The 22,312-nt window shown below is 35.6% G+C and overlaps 1 protein-coding gene across 1 annotated transcript in view; it reads left to right on the top strand.

The window, feature by feature from the left end:
- Positions 1 to 22,312, top strand: part of LOC112052649 (tyrosine-protein kinase Dnt-like) — a 70,850-nt gene that overhangs the window by 36,640 nt on the left and 11,898 nt on the right. Inside the window, exons 6-7 of the mRNA XM_024091821.2 lie at positions 9,956 to 10,142; positions 19,122 to 19,249. Coding sequence (XP_023947589.1) covers positions 9,956 to 10,142; positions 19,122 to 19,249 — 315 coding nt within the window. The remainder of the gene's footprint in view (positions 1 to 9,955; positions 10,143 to 19,121; positions 19,250 to 22,312) is intronic.

The following is a 22,312-nucleotide window of genomic DNA, read 5'->3' as shown; positions in this document are numbered from 1 at the left end:
TATAGGCTATATTTTATGTATGCTGTATTCCTACGGGAACGAGAACCACGCGGGTGAAACCGCGCGGCATCTACTAGTAAGTTAAATAAAGTACTTAGAGTTGCCTAAAAAAATGGTAAAACATTATTTCATCAGTTAAGCAGATAAGCTAAGCTATAACCTATATATTTATGATAGATATGTGTAGTATAAACGATACATACTATACCCATGGAACTACATGGTCTTAACTTCATCGAGTGAAAAAATATTTCGTAGCATAATAATTGCTACAAAACACGATCTAAATAAATAAATAAATAAATAAATAAATATACTTAAACAATACACATGACTATCTAGCCCCAAAGTAAGCATACAGAGTAGCTTGTGTTATGGGTGCTAAGATAGTTGATATTATAATATTCATATACATTTATATACTACATATAAATACTTATATAATGTATAAATACACACAGACACTGGAAAACACCCATGCTCATCACACAAATATTTTCCAGTTGTGAGTATCGAACCCACGACCGTGGATGCAGAAAGCAGGGTCACTACCCACTGCGCCACGCGGCCGTCAAACGATCTACGTCAAAGTAATAAAATGTCACTTGAGTTAAATTGCTTTTAATTTTTGAAAGTGACTAAGTTAGCGAATGTAACACCGGACAAAACTAAAATAATTTAGACATTTCACTTTGAAGTTTTTGTTTATTTATGCAAATTAATTTATTTAAACAACATTGCAGTTATAGGTGGCTGGTGGGAGGCTTCGGCCGTGGCTAGTTACCACCCTACCGACAAAGACGTACAGCCAAGCAATTTAGCGTTCCGGTACGATGTCGTGTAGAAACCGAAAAGGGGTGTGGATTTTCATCCTCCTCCTAACAAGTTAGCCCGCTTCCATCTTAGACTGCATCATCACTTACCATCAGGTGAGAGTAGTCAAGGGCTGACTTGTAAAAAAAAAAGGTGTTACACTTCCTAATACCTACAGACAGTTTTATAAGACAAAAAATTAACGCTTGTTAAGCACACTTCTTGAAAAGAAAGCCTTGTTTTGCCGTATTTATTCCGGTCCGTAGGTATAGCCAAACAAGCTAATTACGGGAATAATAATTGTAGTGTTTAATAAATCAAAGGAAAATTATGTGGAGGAATTTTGAATACATTTAAAAATAACTATTTACCTACTCGTATAAGCTGTCTACCAGAATTGTAGAATTCCAAAATATAACCATTATCGTATATCATCGTGCAAATAATGTATTCAAATGGGAAATAATATCGCAATTTTCTTATCTCCGCAATTTGAAAAATGACGAAACTTACAGCGGGTGCTTCCCCTTAAATCTCTTTCTAACAACCAATAGATACACTAAAAACACATAAAGCAATATAAGTCCAAAGTTTTCCCGAACGCTTCCTCTGTGGCAATAATAATAACAATAAATTCACCGACTCACAACTGCCGTTGGATCTATAAGAGATCCTGTTTATTCAGAATAAGTACACTCGCCTCCAAATAAAACTGACAAATCGAATTGTCAAAATATTCGCGTCTTCAAAGAGGCGTGCGGAGTCAACTTTTTAAAAGCCACTTTATTTCGAGCATTGCCGGCTTCGTGTGTCGTAAAATATGCGAAAACTTTGCATTATTTGCGATTTGAGCTCTGACTCAATTCATATTTCGTATCATTGTTGGACAGGGAGCTAATAATTCAATATCTCAATCTGAATTTATTGTAGCTAAGCCTTCCTTTGTATATCTTTATAATAATAATAGCTAAAGAATTCGTTTGTTTATTTGTTTGAACTCTATCCTTTAGATACCTGTCGGATATGGAGAAAACTCTCTTTTTTTGTATTTGTGAGGTTCAATTAATTGAAGAAGGGTATGGGTAGTAAAATTATAATTTCTTTTTAATATTGTATCAGCAGGTAAAACTAAAATAATGAGGATCGATATAAATGTGTTGGAAAACAAGGTTCTTTTTCATCATATTCAAAAAAGGTTTGCAAATGTATGTTTACAAGATACAAAACAAATAAACCTAATCTTATCAGCATCAGTAAATATTTAACGCATAACCCATAATATGTACAATGTTCATCAATTTTTATAGCTAACTGTACTCCACCGTGTCATATCTGACTGATGGCATCTGATAGCGAAGAGCCGATTTGCTTTAAAAAACTCCAATGTGAATTTTAATACGGGAAAAGCGTTCAATTTTGCAGATAAATCGTCTCGAGGTATTGCTGTCTCATGACTATAATTCTTAGAAATTTTCATGTTGAGTAAGGGTATCTTTTCATCTTGAATAAGCTTGTCTTTCTATAATGAATGAGAGTGTCTTTTGTGTTCGTGTTTTTCCGTTAAAAATGTTTGATGGGTGACCGATTAGTGAGACTGTTGTGTGTATCTCTGCTGCCACGAATCGATGAAATAAATAAATTTACGTATAGTTATTCGTGATGCATACTAAACTAAAGTAATATTCTACAGAGTTAAGATAATAATTATGATTTTTTGTTACATGACATTTTATTATTTATAACAAGTGCTAGCTGTAGAAGTTTAAAAAAAATAAAAAAAAATAACTTAAATCTACTCAATCAATTTCCAAATCTCCGTACAATATCCTATGGAAACAGGGACTACGTGGGTGAAACCGTAGGGCGTCGGCTAGTGATAAATAAATTAAGTCACAACGCGAAAGAAAATTCGGTTAGCTAGATTCTCGCTTCAAACAACTTTATAGAACTTTTCAGTTACTTAAGTCATAGAAAGAAAAAGTAAAGCAAAGAATTTCACTGCGCAAAGACGCCGAATCAGTCGCACCCGCAATCCGCATTGCGTTTTTTTACAGTAAATATTCAGTATTAGATGTAATAAAAAGTAAAAGTTTCTTGAACTAAAAAGTGAAGCACTCTAACCACTATGCCACTTTGCATATACGTCGACACCCACATAGATGCATATTGCACATATGAAGACAGACCGACGTTATTAATTTCCTATATCAGCTGACAATAAACTTTACACATAGATACTCGGCGCCATTTTGATGCTTCAGTTGTTTGATAATGAGATACCGTCTGCCTATTGTATAAGTCTATGATTGCTATGATTTTGACTCCGTGGCGCAGTGGTATGCGCGGTGGATTTACAAGATTTTCTTTATTGGTCCAGGTCTGGCTGGTGGGAGGCTTTGGCCCTGGCTAGTTACCACCCTACCGGCAAAGACGATGAATAAAGATAAGCGATTTAGCGTTCCGGTACGACGCCGTGTAGAAACGGAAAGAAGTGTGAATGTTCATCCTCCTAACAAGTTAGCCCGCTTCCATCTTAGATTGCATCATCACTTACCATCAGGTGACATTGTAGTCAAGGGCCCCATTCGGTTTCTACAAGACATCATACCGGAACGGTCCAGCCGGGGATCGAACTCAGGACCTCCGTCTTGTAAATTAACCGCGCATACCACTGCGCCACGGAGGCCGTCGTCATACTGAGAATTAAAAAGAAAAACAAATGGAAAATTATATAAGGGATAATAAAAGCACAATATTTATTAATCCGATCCGAGATTCGAACCTAATTATTTATTTTGTTAATTTTACATTATGATATATTTTCTAGCGCTTTTCCTATACAAGCATTTTCCATTGAAAATGATAGCTTATGTTTATGTCATGACATTAGGAGGTCGGTGGAAAAATGGGGCGAGCAGTGTAAAAGTTTTGGCGGAGAATCATTAATCATGTTGCTATCATTTACGGAACATATTATTTTTCAAAATTATCCTGTAGACGTAATATCATCGTACTCTGACCTTGTGTACAAACCATCTAAAAATGGAAAGTAATAGAATATCACATCACACTAATATTATAAAAGCGAAAGTTCTTGTGTGTGTGTGTGTGTGTGTGTTTTTTTTTTTTTTTTCCCTCAGAGGTTTCGGAAAAATACATTTACCATCATCAGGGCTTGATGGTCTGCCCCGGTAAGTCGGGCTCGGGTAACCACTACCGGCTAAAAAACCTCCTCCTCTGGTCTTCAGCCTCTGTGTCCCCCGCGGACCCGCCGTTAGGCATTACTTCGCGGGGAGAGGGTCTTGCACTATTGCTTCTTCAACTTTCTTCTTCTTCATTTTTCTCTATGCGGCGAAGCTCTTGGAGAACTTCGGTCGCAAATAAGCTTGTCGCCTCCCACGCCTCTTTTGATGACGTCATGTTTCTTATAAGGGATTCCGGCCTGCTTCTTCGTTTGAGGGCATTCTCCCAAGCACTGCGTGTTGACCTAGACCTAAAGCGAGGGCACGTAGAGAACACGTGCTCTGCATCTTCGTTAACTTCAGGACAGGACGGACACTTTGGAGAAGTCTTGTGCTTGTACTGTGTGTGTGTGTATTTTTTTTTTTTTTTTTTTTTTTCCTTAGAGGTTTCGGAAAAATACATTTACGTATCATCAGGGCCTGATGGTCTGCCCCGGTAAGTCGGGCTCGGGTAACCACTACCGGCTAAAAAACCTCCTCCTCTGGTCTTCAGCCTCTGTGTGTGTGTGTGTGTGGTGTGTGTGTGTGTGTGTGTGTGTGTGTGTGTGTGTGTGTGTGTGTGTGTATTTGTGTGTAAGTGTGTTCATGGAAAAATCAATGTTCCTGTGGGATTTGTGAAAATCTGAATTCTACTCGGACGAAGTCTAGCGACCGCTTGTAAAGAATAAATTAATATTTAAAAATACATTTTAAAAAAATATCCTTTTTACCGCCATGAGTGTTTTATCTTATTTAATTTAGAAGTACCTATCCAGTTCTTGACTCTATCATCAAATCAATTCCATGGTTGTATTTTATTTTATTTTATTGTACAAAATACAAAAAGTGTTACATATGTACATAAATAGCCATCCTCATAAACTTGACGTTTTTGTGAGGACGGCGAGTTCACAATTATGTTAAATTATTATATAAAATAAAACTTACCTATACACACACATAAGGGACACAATTAGAATTGGAAATTGTTGAATTGTTATACTATAGTTCTACTTTCTTTTCATGACCCAAAATTATTAAATCTCATTAGCTACAGTCAAAAAACTTTTCCTTTGTTAAAAAAAATGTGCACGAATAGAAAACAAAATCTTAATAATATGAGATTCATACCCGTACCTCCGATTTGGTTTAACGGTTACCTTTACGATATTTCTTATATCGAGGCGCCCCAAAAAACCGTTTGCTTCTTTCACGATGAGCGGCTCCGAGTTTACTTGAACAAATCACTCCCCCCGACTCTTTATTAGCATGTAGACGATTCGGTAGACGAGACGATACATTGATATAAATTGAACAAGATACACAGTTCCATGTAATTATAACGTTCGCACTTATAAAACAACTAGCTGATGCCGCGCGGCTTTATCCGCGTGGTTCTCGTTCCCGTTAGAATACGGGGATAATTTATATAGCCTTTCTTGATAAATGGGTTATTTAACACTAAAATATGTTTTTAAATCGGTAGAAGTAGTTCCTAAGTTAGCGCATTTAAGCAAACAAACAAACAAACTCTTCAGCTTTTAGTATAGATACTAGCATATGCCTGCGACTTCGTACGATTTTAAGTCCATTAGACTACCATACAATGTGTGGATGCTTCGGTTTTATTGGAAAAGCAATATTGTAAAAATAGTTTAAAACAAATAAACAACTGTCCCTCTTGAAATCTAATAAATTGGAAACACGTCATTAAAGTTCGTGAATCGTAGAAGAGTTCAGTTTTTAGTTTCAGTAATTTAATTAATAAAGTATAATTAATAATATATAATTAATAAAAAAGCTTGTTAGAAATCCGTACCTTTACAACAAACAAACGCAGAGAAAGAACAATACTTTTCCGTCTCTACAATGTTTATAATCAATATATTAACTTAGATTCTTAAGAAATCCGTTTAATTGTAAATTTAAACTTTACAAATGCCACTCATGGCATATCTTGGAGTTCCTTAACAATATATCAATGACGCAACAGGATATTTAGCCAGGGATGAAGACGTATTATGAGGGTGTACTCCGCGCCCCTCTTTAATGTGTTTACAAGGAAGTATCGATTGTTCTATTGTACTTTTATTTGACTTGGAAATTTACGTTCTCCCCACAGCGTCAATTTTATTGTGCCTTTTATCAAATTCACGTTTCAAATGTAGCCTGTGTATAGACGGCGATTGAGAGTAAACTGAAAATAAAGAGTGTTTTATTTTTAATTTGGTCTCAATGTACTTGTTGTTAAACTAGCGGACACTTGTGACTTGTGTGTGTTTTAGAAATTCCGCGGGAACTATGGATTTTTCCGGGACAAACGAAGCCTGTTTTCTTCTCCAAGGTCGTATATGTCTCTATAGCAAATTTTATGCAATCTGGTTCAATAATTTAGAAGTGAAATGTTACCTACTGAAATGTTAACTGAAGGACAGGCAGAGAAACTTACATTCATTACATTTATAATATTAGTATGGAGTGTGAATAAAATTTGATGTTACCACAACCTTTGATTCGGGATACTCTAAAACTGTATAACGGCTTTAGGCAATATTTAAAAAATTCATTTGATGTTATTTCGTCATTATTTTACTCGTTCAGTAAAAGCAAAAAATCGTAGCACAATTGAATTTTTGGTTATTTATTTGGCAAATTATTTGGTAGATCTTTATATGACTTTAAAGTAAAGGAATGACCACAGACACTGTGAAAGATAACATGCACTAAATGAAACCCAAACGTACACAACAATACCTTCTATCTATCATTTGAATTGCCTTTAGATTTGTGTTCCTTTAAAACCTGACGCTGTAAAAGTCCCAAAATTAATTTATGATTTAAATCCCATATTAATATCAAAAGTTAGGCTCATAATATGGGCAGTATATTTTAATTGCGCTTTTAACTTTTCTAAAGGGGATGCGCTAACTATTTTAGTTTTGAAAATGAGAAATTCCACACCGAACAAGTTTGTATTGCCGTATTTAAAACTTTGATGGCGTAATTTATAACGTCGCGCAAGTTTCATAAAATGTTTTAGAAATATTTACCACTTAACTAGCGCTTTTACTAACAATATATCTTTATAACTATGAAAATGTAGAACAATTATATTTTGATACGGATAAGTTATTTGAACTAAATTTTGTAGTCATAAACGGCACAACGCGTTTTTGGCCAATTTAGATCGGATATAAATCATCTGAAACGTTTCAAATCAACTGAAGATCAGCGATCAGCTTCCAACTTCTGCTTTTTTTAACTAGGCGGAAAATTAAAAAAAAAATGTTTTTATAATAGGTAGATATCATTTATTTCGAATTCTTTGCTTATTTTAAATTTAGTTATTGAATCAATACTTCATTTTTATTAGCCTCTTTTAATAGCCTACTACAGGGCCAGGCCTTCCTCCCTGTAGGGGTGATATGGAGCTTAAAGACAAACAATGCTGCAATATGTATTGAGCCTTATGTTAATAAAATTACGATGATTTTTGTATACTATCTTATTCTTAACAAAAAAGCATGATATGGAGCTTAAATCCACCACGCTGTTCCGATACGGCTTATGACTAGGGTTGCCAATATTTTTTAAGAAAAAAATAGTATTTTTCAGATTTATTAATAAAGAAATATAGTAAGCTTAAAGAAAATTTAGTGTACACGTTTGTTTTTATAAAAACTATTTTATTTACACTTATTGCATTTTTCAAGAATTTTATGCTTTTTGACATTTTTCATGTTAAATATTTCGAAAACCAAAAGCTCATTATTTTAATTGGTAATTTTAAGTTCGGAATTTGATAAGATAGACAAGGTCCTATTCGATGAAGTTTTAAAATAAGATGAGATGATTTGTAACATTTTGTTAAGTTGTTAAAATATATATAGTATCTTTGCCTACTATATATTTCTTCAACTGTATATAGTACACAGACCCGAAATATAGTATAATACTATATATTATAGTACGGTTGACAACCCTAGTTATGACATACCTACCTAATACTGAATTTCGTTTAAAAAAAAATCTACAAATGTTAAAATTTCATAATAGGTACATACTTTTATATAACCTACTTAATTAAAAACATATAACAAATCAAATAAAGCCTCATTCTGAGATTACCTACTTAATCTAATCATCAATTTGTAAAGTTTTCCGCTCAGTTTGAAAACAAGACGGCATTTAATAAAAAATCTTACCTACCTGTGAAGATTGCCGTATACTCCGCAATTACTCCCCCAATTCCTCGAAAGTTTTTCTATTATACCTAATATTTCATTTACTGGGTTTCACTTAATATTGCGAGGGTGTTGCTCCGCGAATACGTTTCCCGTTGATAAAAGGAAGAAGGCAATTTAGAGACGTGTTTTTTAATGGATAATTTGGGGAATGAAAGACAATACACGTGATATCATTTGATATTAAAACTGTCTTATAATATAATTTTTAACAAATTGTAAAAAGTAAATTTTGTTATCACCTATAAGTAGAAACGATAACAATAAAACTTTAATGCCAAGAAGCCTCTAAAAAAATATTACGAATTTTCGTGTGCTACCTACCAGCTTTATCATATAAATCCGGTTGCAACTATCATTGAGATCGTAAGGAAACTTTACTTTCACAGCGTAATGTCTTACGGTATTTTATTGTGCGGCAAGGCTGCCGATATACAATCTATATTTGTACTTCAAAAAAGAGCAATTCGAGCAATATATCAATTAAAATCACGCGAGTCCCTTCGTCAAAAGTTTAAAGAAATAGGTATACTAACAGTAGCCTGTCAATATATATATAACTGTATAATATATGTAAGACAAAATATTAATTTGTACAAACGAAAAGGAGATCTAAACCCACGTCTTACTAGACACGGGCATAAGTTAGTTATTTCTGCATATCGTCTCCAAAGAGTAAAAAAATCTTTTGTAGGTTTGGGTGTACTCTTCTATAATAAGATCCCCAAGACTGTGATGGACCTGCCAATGCATAGCTTTAAGCAATGTGTTAAAAAACATTTACTTAGTCGAGGGTACTACAACATTGATGAGTTCCTTAATGATAAAAATGCTTGGAGGCCGTTGGATCAGCTTCCACCTTCACACAGGAAGTAAAACTATAACAAATGTAAACAGTAATTGTTATCAATTGTAAATTATAATACTGTATGACTTTTTCAAAAGAGCAACTGTTGAGTTTCTTGCCGGTATCTTCTCAGCAGGACCTGCCTTCCGAACCGGTGGTAGAATCTTTACAAATAGTCAACTGACGTGTCAAAAGTGCTTGTAAACTGAGCCTACTTGAAATAAATGATTTTTGATTTTGATTTTGATTTTGAAAGTAAACTACAGATCGTGCGGTAGGTATAGCATGGTGCGGGTGATAGTTCGTTTCACTGTTGAAAGTTTGTAGCGATTCACTATATTTACTACACTACAAGATTACTTAATCTGGTGGTGATTCCCGAAAAAAAAACACATAAAATTGCAGAAATGACAAAAGTTACAAAAAACGATATTTTGTGGTGTGAGAGGTAGGGTAAAGTAAATCAAAAACTGAAGACATTTTTCGGGATTTGCCGCTCGTCTATCGGGCCCCCCAACTAATTTTATACAGGGCCCCCCTCTAAGGCACGCTACGCCACTGCTTTCAAGAGAAAAAAACAAGTCAAAATTGGTTTATCGAAAGCGAATATTGGAACAAATATAGTTAATAAAAATATAATCGTAAAACTGAGTACCTCCTCCTTTAGTTATTTTTATTTTTTGTAAGTTTTTTAGTTATTAACTGCTAAATAGAGTTAATCAAAAGGCAATTAGTTTTTCCTTAAAACAAAACAAAAGTCAAACTGATTTAATCTCAATAGAAAAAAAAATCGACCCCAAAAACCAGTTAACCATTCGTTCCTTCCGCAGGCCTATCAACAATAGTGACACACAACGAAACAGCACGACTAGCCGGGGACGCTAACAGGGGTTCCGGCGGAGTACTCTTCGCAGCTGGAGGCTGTGCCGCGGCGGCGCTGGCCCTGCTGGCGGGCGCCGCCGCGGCGGGCACTCTGTACAAACGAGGAAATAAGGCCCGCCATCATGACTCTATACAGTGAGTCGTTTGTAACCGTTTTTTTATTTTTTTTTTATTGGTTTGCTAAACTGGCACAATGACTTAACCTAACATATATTTAAAATAGCTTGTACACATCTTCATGTAATTGTGCCTACTTGAAACAAACACATGGTTACATAGGGTACCTAACACAAAATATTAACATACTGTAAACAAAAAGAAAAAAAAAATTGGCTAAATATAATATCTTAGACTGCATCATCACTTACCATCAGGTGAGATTGTAGTCAAGGGCTTACTTGTAAAGAATAAAAAAAAAAAAAAAAAAAAAAAATAATATAAGCAATTTTTTTTTTCTTTTTGTAGCCGCCGCGCGTTTCAAACGCCGTGAAAACGAGTTAAACATATTTCTTTAGAAACAGGAGAGTTTTTAATGAAGTTATCTCGCTTTTCAACTTTAACAAATTAATTACAAGAACTTCGGCCGGAATTATCTTCAAAACGAGGCGCTGTCAAATAGAAAATATAATTAATGGAGTATTTTCACGAAGGTCCAGTAAGCGTTTTACGTTGTTCTATATGTATTTAAAATTTATAAAAAGTTTTTAATTGGCCGTCATCAAGGACTCTTGTACCTAACATTTTATTATTTGTTTGCTTTGAATTTACTTAAATACAAAACCGATTCTTCACCTTCTTCTTTCGCCATTAAAATTCTACATTAATTCTGATGATAATAGATTTTATTTTATCTCCGTATAACGATTTCTAGTTAGTTAGCTAAAAACGCTCTGCGGTTTTAGCAGCGTAGCGATTCTTTAGGAATAAAATATAGCTTGTGACCCTCACAAATAACTGGACTTACCATCATCTTTATATACCCATATTCGACTCACTGCTGAGCTCGAGTCTCGTCTCAGAATGAGACGGGTTAGGCCAATAGTCCACCAAGCTGGCCCAATGCGTATTAGCAGACTTCACACACGCAGAGAATGAAGAAAATTCTTTGGCATGCAGGTTTCCTCACGATGTTTTTTCTTCACCGTTTGAGATATTTAATTTCTTAAAATGCACATAACTGAAAAGTTGAAGGTGCATGCTCTCAAACCAGTGAAGGAAAACCATCGTGAGGAAAGCTGCATACCTGAGAATTTGAAGTCTGCCAATCCGCATTTGGCCAGTGTGGTGGACTAAGGCCTAACCCCTGTCATTCTGAGAGGAGACTCATGCTCAACAGTGAGCCGAATATGGGTTGTCATTGACGATGATGATGAATATTAGTATAGACAAACACTAAACTTGGTAAATATAATTTACTAGAGCATTATAATATCGCATAACATACGATATGGCTCGAACGAACATTATTGGTCTACCCTCCAGTTGATAGATGACACGGAAGGCTCTATCGATAGATAATAAATTATACCGTGACGTTTAATTGCGCACCGCTTTAGTGTTCCGCAATGAAAAATGGTTTGTAGGTACTCGATTATCGGATAAGCAAACTTTTGGTGTATTGATTGGCTTTTGTAACTCCGGTACTTGTGATCCTAGTATTTGCTTATGACTTTGTTTGTTTTCTATTCTTTGGAATCAGTATTTTGAACTCGACAGTGTGTTTTGAATTCGTCTATATCTCTCCCTGTGTATAGTATATTGCTAGACAGAGAGAGATATCAGATACAGACGAATATGGCACTCGGTGAAAAATGGCTTGATACTCCATTACCGGGACTTTTTTTTTAAAATATTTTTTATTGCTTTTTGTATCTCCAGTAGTTACTTGTGATTAGCATTTTGATCTTGACTTCGGTCGCATTATTAATGAAACGTTTGTTAAGTTAGTGCCAGACGACCGTCTTGAAGTTATTTTTCTTTTCTTTGGAATCAGTATTGCTATTCTGTATCGATGTTCTTTTAATTCGTCTCTATCACCTTCTATCGTATTAGACAGAGATAGATAGACATTGGCCGCAAATGTGAGCCGCGATGCCGCGCGTCTCGTGCAAGTGCGATGTGATGCGCCGCCGTTAAATTGCATACCCACTATTGAAAGCTTATTGCATAAGCGTTAAGAGCGCGCAGCGCGTCGGTACGATATGGAAAAAATTTGAAGCGCAAACGAGACGCCGAATTATGACTTTCACGTGAGTGAAAAGCACGGAGCGATTGACTCGCGACGCAAATTTTATGACGTTAGCACCAAAACCATTTTTACCTAATTGCAAGTAAATTAAACAACATAACGAAAAACAAAATGGCCAAGTTCAAGATATATACTGTAAGGTCCCTTGTCCTTACCGTAATAGCAGTAAGTCACCGTCTCACCACTACACTATAATGGCCAGCCGCACACGTCCGCCTCCTCTCGATGCCAGCCATAGACTGGCCGCTCTCGCCCACTACCGGTGTATATATACACGAACACTACCCCACTACTGGTGTATATATACACGAACACTACATCCCTTCATATTTAACAAATTTAATTATTGTTATATTTCCTTTACTCCTACCATACTATGCACCTATTGATTTCCAACCACATGTGGTTCAGGATTAAAGTAGTCGAAAGTATCTTCCACTTTCTTCCAATACTCTCCCTCTTTTTTTCCTTTCCGAAGTTTTTAACTCGATTTCCATATAATGAAATTCCGAAGCTTTTAACCTATTCCCAATCTAATGGAATTCCAAAGCCAATTCCAATCTAATGGAATTCCGACGCTAATTCCAATCTAATAGAATTCCGAAGTTTTATTAACCCAATTTCAATTCAATGAAATTCCGAAACCTTTAACCTAATTCCAATCTAATGGAATTCCGAAGCCAATTCCAATTTAATGGAATTCCAATCTAATGGAATTCCGAAGTTTTATTAACCCAATTTCAATTTAATGGAATTCCGAAGCTAACTCCAATCTAATGTAATTCCAAAGTTGTATTAACCCAATTTCAATTAAATTAAATTCCGAAGCCTTTAACCTAATCCCAATCTAATGGAATTCCGAAGTTTTATTAACCCAATTTCAATTTAATGGAATTCCGAAGCTAATTCCAATCTAATGGGATTCTGAAGTTTTATTAACCCAATTTCAATTTAATGGAATTCCGAAGCTAATTCCAATCTAATGTAATTCCAAAGTTTTATTAACCCAATTTCAATTAAATGAAATTCCGAAGTCTTTAACCTAATCCCAATCTAATGGAATTCCGAAGCCAATCCCCATTTAAAGGAATTCCGAAGCAAATTCTAATCTAATGGAATTCCAAAGCAAATTTCAATTCAATGGAGTTCCGAAGGTTTTAATCCAATTCCAATTTAATGGAATTCCGAAGCTTTTAAACCAATTTCAATTTAATGAAATTCCGAAGTTCCAAATACATTTTTCTTCTTCCAATTCCTGCTTCTTTTGGCCCGACTTGACTTTTGGACTGAACAGGCAAATCAGTTAACTGTGTGATCATCAGCAGAGAACTGCCTACTGCAAAAATAGATAAATCGCATACGTCTGGAGTTCATCACGCCCATTGTAATCCAGTGCCACAGCATGTACCAGAGCCACTGCGAACAACACGGTCCTCCGCGCTCTGCATAAACTTCTGCAGCATTGCCTTCATGAGCACTCGCCTGCACGAGCATGCGTCTGCATGAGCACGCACCATCACACATGTTTATCTGCAACTTAATAAAATAGTTGAACCTGTCACAAATGTCAGTATTCATTAATCAAGTATTATTAAGTACCCGTCAAAAGCTGTCACATAATTGACAGATAATTCTAACTTTGCCGCAATGCTCTTACTTTGTTATAATATTTAATTGTAACAAATAGTTTTGTAAAATTGAAACTTACGCTGACCCGATCATTCGTTGTTAGCCTCAATGTTGTTTGACTTCAAACCAATGGCTATTGTTTCTCATTCTAATATATAGGACTGTTCTCCCTGCCATTCACAGTCCACTGCTAACACCTGCTAAACTCAATCATGCACCTATACATAGTTAAATTGCGTCAAAACTTAAACTTAACTGCGCTAGGTCTTGATGAAAGTATTTCCACCAACCTACATTGCAAAATGACTAATCAATAATTATAGCTTGTTGTAATCCGACCAAATGATGATCCTGTGCAATTTCACTTCACAACGCATTGCAAGCACCATCATAAAAAACCCTTTGAAAGTAAGAAAACTAAATTTCATCAAGTTGTACAAACTTTCAGGTTAAACAATGGCATCTGCTTGATCAATTCAAAAGTCTATCAAATACACCATAACACACACATAAGGGTGAAATGACAACAAATTTCAATTCAATGTTCAACAACAAATCTTTAATCGAATGATACTAAATAACTCAAATGTAAAACAACTACAACTTTTAGCGACTCCCTCAATGTCGTTCACATAACACGCCGTCTGACTTCGGATGTTCCTTGGCTATTTATAACTTCAAGCTAACACAGTGATTTAGTATTAATACCCTAATACAATGACAAATAATTATTATTTGAGTGTCACCTGCACGATGACAGAACAATTCTGCACCACCTCACCATCGAACAGCAACTCTTAGTGACATCTCCATGTCCACATTCGTTCAGAATGGTCTCTTACTATGAGATCCTTTACACCATTTTGCGTTCACAACACTTAACCACCTTAACCACAAGTTGAACGTCCCCTTCTATCACAGCATAGCCCATGTCATGCTCAGGACCAACACCCACGACGCAGTGGAGTGACCCCTTTGACCACGACACAACTACAACAACCTCACAACACTCCCCATACCAACATTTTATTTAATTACTAGCTTTGCTCAACCTAAATCCCAATTAAATCTCTCGATTATTCTTATCTTTCACTAGTAAAACTTACACAACCTTTTGTCATCAAATCATCAAAGGTTATATACATTATTTATTTATTTTATTTATTTATAATATTATTATTATTTGAAATATTTAATTTAATATTTTCCACACCATCGTCACACTTACGTACATACCAACACTACATATCCATTTGCACGCCGCACCCACAACATTTTGTTATCACACTTCACACGATAGATTCAATTCACGCACAAACCCGTGCGCAAATTGCAGTATGCCAATGTTTATCGACGCGGGCGACTTATGCTCTTGACACAGAACACTAAGCTGCATCAAGAGACGAAGACGAATGCATTGTTATTGTCATGTTGGTTGTAATTAAATAGTTATTAGACTTGCCACCGCGTTTTATTTCATATTACGCCAACTCCTGCACGATTCGCAATGTAATTAAACTCCTTATAAGTTTAGCTTAGTCTTGCCAATATTATAAATGGGAAGGTCTCAGTGGCATGGGTATGACGTACTTTAATGACTATATGAAGTGCACGCTACTGGGAAGTCTGGCTATCCATTGGATATTTTTGATGTATTTAACATCACACAATGTAACTTGGGTAATACTTCCCAAGAGTATTTATTATTTATTATGCTCACGTTTGATAAACATCAAAATTATGTAAAACATCGTAAAAGTTACATTTGACCATTTAACGTTTATCACTTCTATCCCTTTTCAAATTATACAAACCATCAACCATGGTTTTAGATTTAGATCACGTTTGTAATGTATTAGCTGAAATGTTATGGGAGTAAAAATAAAACATTAATAAATCAGTTCGAGATTGACCGCGTTAAATGGCACAACCGACTCCTTATTTTATTAATTTTACTACTTTTCAGTATTCGCGTCGTCTTTTTTTTTTTTTTTTTAGAGTTTAGCCTAATCAGTAAAAGCCAGACCAGCAAGCAGAAATCGGCTATGTCAATGTAATGTACACGCACACACTAGCGATTTACCTAATCACTAATTTGTTCACTCAATTAATTACTTTCACTTAATTGTATACTGTAGCACCGTATTGCTATCGCTGTAATACTGGACTCTTAACACCACCATTAAATAACGTTGGAGCTCACGAATACCGCCTTCCTCATCATAAAACGTTGAGACAAGGCTATCGCTTATTCAAACGCTTATTCACACTACAACTACTATGGCCATACCCGATGTTTATCATAAAGTTTGTACAATGTGATACCTGCAACGAATATCGATACCCATTAAACTTTAATTTTGAGGGTAATACTTGATGTGACGATAAATAAATTTAAATTCCTGTATACGTCATTTAGTAAATACGTAATGTATGTAAGACCGTCACTCCAACTGGCAAACAACACAACAACTTTTGTCTTACCGTACTGGCCGTACCAGCTCAGGTATAGTGAACTTGACAGTCTAGCAGGCAAATCGGCAAGGCGTACTTCACAAAACGGAATATGTCTATTCCAGCTAATCGCTGCGGCATACTGTCCCGGCTAACGGATCGCTCGACTCAACGAAGGTAACTAATTTAGCTATTTGAATTACTTTAGGTGTAGTGATAGTCAGTTCCAGCTATCCCCTCTCTGAATCCCTGCAGGATGTTATCCCGGCTTAAGGACTACTTGATCCAGCGAAGGTAACTAAATTAGCTATTGACTTATCACTTGCCCACTTAACGAAATTGCCACGCTACGACATGTCTATCACTTGTACACTCATACAATGCCATGTCATTTGATTATCTATCATCACACAATGTCTTGATAAACAACATTAAATTTATTCAACAGTATTAAAAGAATAATTATTACTTCGACCTTCTGTCCTTTTCAAAAATAAAATTGACTAACCGCATTGCTGTATTCATTTTACTTTTTTTACGTATTTTCTTTCTTTTTTTTTTATTTTTAGTCGCTGTAAACTAGACCATAGTCTGCACAGCGACTTAGTTTAAGCTCAATCGCTGCAAACCAGACCGGCAGGCAAGAACCGGGTCCGTAGTCTGGGCAAGCGATTTTGCCAATTACCAAGTAACAGAACACAACAATTTACGGATAATAATAATAACTACTTACAGTTTTTTTTTTCTTTTTTTTTTTTTCACCTCGTCGCCACTTGTAAGGTCCTTACCGTAATAGCAGTAAGTCACCGTCTCACCACTACACTATAATGGCCAGCCGCACACGTCCGCCTCCTCTCGATGCCAGCCATAGACTGGCCGCTCTCGCCCACTACCGGTGTATATATACACGAACACTACCCCACTACCGGTGTATATATACACGAACACTACATATACGTAATTTTCTATACAAAACAAAAATTTAAGAAAATGAGTTTGCTTTTCCTGAGATTGAAAGCAAAATGTGAGCAAAACATGTATTTTTCAAAAAAAAAAAAACTGTCGAGAAAAGTTTTACAAATTGTGTATTTTGTATAGTCATAACGACGCACTTTGAAATATCATTTACCCAAATATCAGGCTCCTAACTTTTCCAGAATCTGAGATCCAGAACCATTTGTAACCACCAAATTACATATTGCACACTCTTAATGTATCTCGAGGACTCTTAACTAGTTCTCGAGCAAAAACTTAGTTTTAGTGGATTTGAATTCTATACCCGTAAATCTTGCAACATAGTGAAAAGCCGACATAATATTTTTTTTTACCAGAAGAATAGATATCTATTAAACAATACTATCAAAGTAACACAATGTAGCTTAAAGCGTAATGTTATTCTATGTAGTAATTCCGGTTTTAAAGTAGGTATTTTAATTTCCACACAAAGCGCCAAACCTCAGCGGTGGCTTGTCTGGATTTGGAATCTAACCTCGGACGTTGAAAGGTTTCGCGTATCGTTTTTCTTGCGTTTTATTTTAGCGCGATATTTTTTAAAATTTTTACAAGCATATACTCACTGTGTTTTTATGTAAAGTAACACATTTTACATATGCATACGTTAAGTATACTTAAGCCAATGGTTCAATATGAGTACCAGCAGGCTTATCCACTATCTTTGACGTATGCCAGTTGATACGGAATTGAAATTCAATGTAAAAATGTCATCCGGTGCTTACTGGTGGATATCATACTGTGGGTAAATGACATTTTGTCAAATTGATTTGATGTTTATTTAATAGGTTGATAATAAAGACCGAAATAGTGAATCGTCACTATTTCAAATTAGCATTGATGATTGATATTCACATATAGGAGACAGCGCTAGCATCAGACGATATATCATATTGTTTTTAAAAGTCTACTACACGAAACTGTTAACCCTATGGTTTAAAACTTGGATCCCATGACGCAATGAAGTCAGTTATAAGGTGAAGTAGTTTTTACTCTCAACATATAAAATTAAAGTTAAAAATTTGAATTCTGATGATTATCTTCATTATCAACCCATACGCGGCTCACTGCTGTGGCTCGAGGCTCTTCTCAGAATTAGAGGGGTTAGGCAATAGTCCACCATTCAGACAAACTTCACTTCACACAGATAATTAAGAAAATTCTCTGGTATGCAGGTTTTTTCACAATACATTTCCTTCAGCGTTTGAGACACGTGATATTTAATTTCTTATAATGCACACAACTGAAAAATTAGAGGTGCATGCCAGAATTAGATTCGAATCCATCGGAGGCAAAAGTCATACTGGCATATCACGATGATTATCTTGTAGTGACAGAATACATAATTAATTGCATGTCTAAACATTCTTTAAGCGCACAAGTTTAATTCCTACAAAAATCCTCTTAACTAAGCTCAGACTAATTAGATAAAGACCTGCCTCGCAAGACATTATTTTTCTGTCAAAGTATATGATCAACGATCTTATGCGATTATAAACACCGTCTCTATAGAATCGATGTTTCATAGTTTACAATCGTGTCCGTCGTTTAAAACCCTCCGTAAAAACACCTTTCTGTGTACTTGAATGGTGTAAAAAACGAACAAAAACTGCTAGTTTAGTATATGATATGTATGAAATCTAAGCTCGTTTTCCTTAGAAAATGCCAGAAAATTTTGTTCGTGAATTTGGGTCCGATATTAGTCCTTATGTATTTAGTCTGAGTAACTAAGTGATAATGTGCAAGGTGTTGAAGCAATCACCCTTTTCCAGTACGTCATACACGACGGCAGCTTACGGCAGCCATCAGAACGTGCTGTTACGTCTAGACACGCTTGGCCGGCCGCCCAGCTCTACGGGCTCCTACGCGACTATAGCCAGCCTACATAAGTTCCCCTTCGGTAAGTGCCCCGGTAGGTAATAGTAATAATAATATTAGCCTTTTTATTACCATAAATAATGTAACAAATGATGTGCATGCATAAAATAATAAATGAATTTACAACAGTACATTTTTTTTGCCCGGTAGGTAATAGTATCAAATAAATAAAATCGTCGATCTAGATGTGATCTAGTTCGTAAATGCAAGACGAACTTTACAGGAGAGACAAGAAATATTTTTTAGGTATCACTAAAAGTCGTTTTTTTTTTTTTTATTCTTTACAAGTTAGACCTTGACTACAATCTCACCTGATGGTAAGTGATGATGCAGTCTAAGATGGAAGCGGGCTAACTTGTTAGGAGGAGGATGAAAATCCACACCCCTTTCGTTTTCTACACAGCATCGTACCGGATCGCTAAATCGCTTGGCGGTACGTCTTTGCCGGTAGGGTGGTAACTAGCCACGGCCGAAGCCTCCCACCAGCCAGACCTGGACAAATTAAGAAAATCTCAATCTGCCCAGCCGGGGATCGAACCCAGGACCTCCGTCTTGTAAATCCACCGCGCATACCACTGCGCCACGGAGGCCGTCAAAAATTATTTAATGTACGTACTAAAAAGCTGCTTGAAGCTTTCTGCATCAAAATCAATTTTTACCAAAAATTGTTAGTTACGAGGTATCACATCTAGACCGACGATATGATAGTCTATTGTCTGGCTAGTTCCTTCATAACACTACCATGATATACGGACGACAGGGGGAAAGACTGCGAAATCGTGCGTGCGGGGAAGTGACGTGCATCAGTCGTGGGTTTTTCATTCATCACTACACGCTCCCTGGCCCACACGTAACTTCGGGAGTGTTACGAACGAAGTTGCCAATAGGTACGAGTATCAGCGGCTAAGAGTTGGACTATGGACAAATATCCATAATTGTCCTAATTTTATTTAGTCGCTTAATAAATATCGAAAGTTATTTAAAATAAAACACATACCTAAATATTGTCTACAATGTCAAGTAGTGTGTTTAGGAGGTGTGTGTGCATTTTATACATATAAATATATAATTTAATTAAAGAGTCGTTAAATTCTGATCACTTTATGCAGTGATTTTGTATGTAACACATCTATAGTAGGTATTAATTACTCATTAACGTACATAATAGTAATTTTTATTATTACTTTACAAGCTGGAAACTATACGAAAATAATAACCATAAGCATTTCACAGCTCCAAAATTATTCCACGTTTTACTATTTTGATGTATTTTTTTAAATCGCCATGAATTTTCACTATTGCAATTCAAAAAGCTGATTATGAATAATGAATGATTTCACAATATGGCCCCCGGACTATCCTTTTATCGATATTAATACCGGCAGGAATTAAATTTTTGTATTTCACCTTTATCGCTTTCAACAGTGCAGTTCGGTCTATTATTCATTTGAGAACAATTTCAGTCGATACATTCAATTTGCATTTGTATTGCTTCCTTTGTTGTATTTTAGTCGACTGATAGGAGAGTCCATGATGCTAAATGTGTAATTATTTGAGCATCGCAAGGACCTATTTTGGTAGGTTAGATGATAGGAGGAATAAATAGTTATAAACTAGTTACTCCGTAGCAGTGAGGAAAAAACTGCAGATGTTAAAGTCTTTATTCATTACATCTGTTTGCCAATGTCGTCAGTAATTATTATGGACTAGCGACTTCTAAAGATTAGGTAGGAGACAAAACGGACAAAATTTTTTAAAAAGTTTGTTTGTAGTTTAGTATTGTGTAAATAACTATAAGTACTTTAAAAACATATTTATTTTAAAATAACTTTCAGATAAATTTAATTCATTTGTATTGAATATTATTTTTGTAGCTCGTGGGTCGAGGATAATACTTTATATCCATCCCACTTCTTTAGATTAAACTAAACACTTTAGTTTTTCGAAATGTACACTGTTTAGCTACAAGCTTACCTATCTTACGCGCTAGTTTAGTTTTACTGAAGTTGTATTGTTTGGTTTGCCTATTTCTTTTATTCCTTACAAGTTAGCCCTTGACTACAACCTCACCTGATGGTAAGTGATGATGCAATCTAAGATGGAAGCAGGATAACTTGTTAGGAGGGGGATGAAACACCTAACCCCTTTCGGTGTCTACCCGACATTGTACCAGAACGCTAAACCGCTTGGCGGTACGTCTTTGTCGGTGAAAACTTCCCACCAGCCAGACTTTGATCAATTAAAAACCTCAATCGGTCCAGCCGGTGACCGAACCTAGGACCTCCGCCTTGCAAATCCACCGCGCATACCACTGCACCACAGAGGTCTTTAAGCCTTAAACATTACCACCAATAGTGAGGGCTTATACTTGGTAGAGACCAACAACATGTATATTATCTTCCTCGTGTTCTCGCTCAAGTACATCCAAATATCCCCCCTTTGGCTCCTCTACTACATGTAATATACGTTCGTGAAATTAGTTCAAAAAGTGGCTCTTATTTCACTGACAAAACATTAAAGCGGACTGCTTCCACCGTCTGCAATAAAAATATCACCGCATAAACCTCCCACAAAGACAGCGCCGCAATATAAATTTTCTTTTTAGTCTTCAGAAGCTGGTATTAAGAGGTACTTAATCCTTGAAGTAAAATCTATATTAGTACTGGCATTATAATTAAAACCTACACATGTATATTACATACATACGTACATTACATTTTTTTAAACAATTGTTTTAAAAATAATAACGAGAAAAAAATGCTTATTTTATTTAAGCACGTAGATTGTGGTACCGAACTCATACTTTTAGTAAACTAAGTTATTTCAAAGGAGACCGACAATTTTTCATACATTGCTGAAAAAACCGTTACAATGCAACGATTTTTTTACTATTAGATATGTTACGTGACTACAAATTTCACGCAATAAAGGCATCCGACTTTAGCTTTAGCTTTATCCACTGAGTGCACACATACACAATTTTGTGTATACTTACGTTATATATTTGTATGTATGTATATGTAGTTTTACACTTCCTGAACACAGCACTACATTGTTGACAATATATAAGTGTTATTTGTTTAAA

Source organism: Bicyclus anynana, chromosome 1 (genome assembly GCF_947172395.1).
Source record: "Bicyclus anynana chromosome 1, ilBicAnyn1.1, whole genome shotgun sequence".
Lineage (NCBI taxonomy): Eukaryota > Metazoa > Arthropoda > Insecta > Lepidoptera > Nymphalidae > Bicyclus > Bicyclus anynana.
The sequence above is the reverse complement of the archived record's forward strand: the minus strand, read 5'-3'. Positions and strand labels throughout refer to the sequence as shown.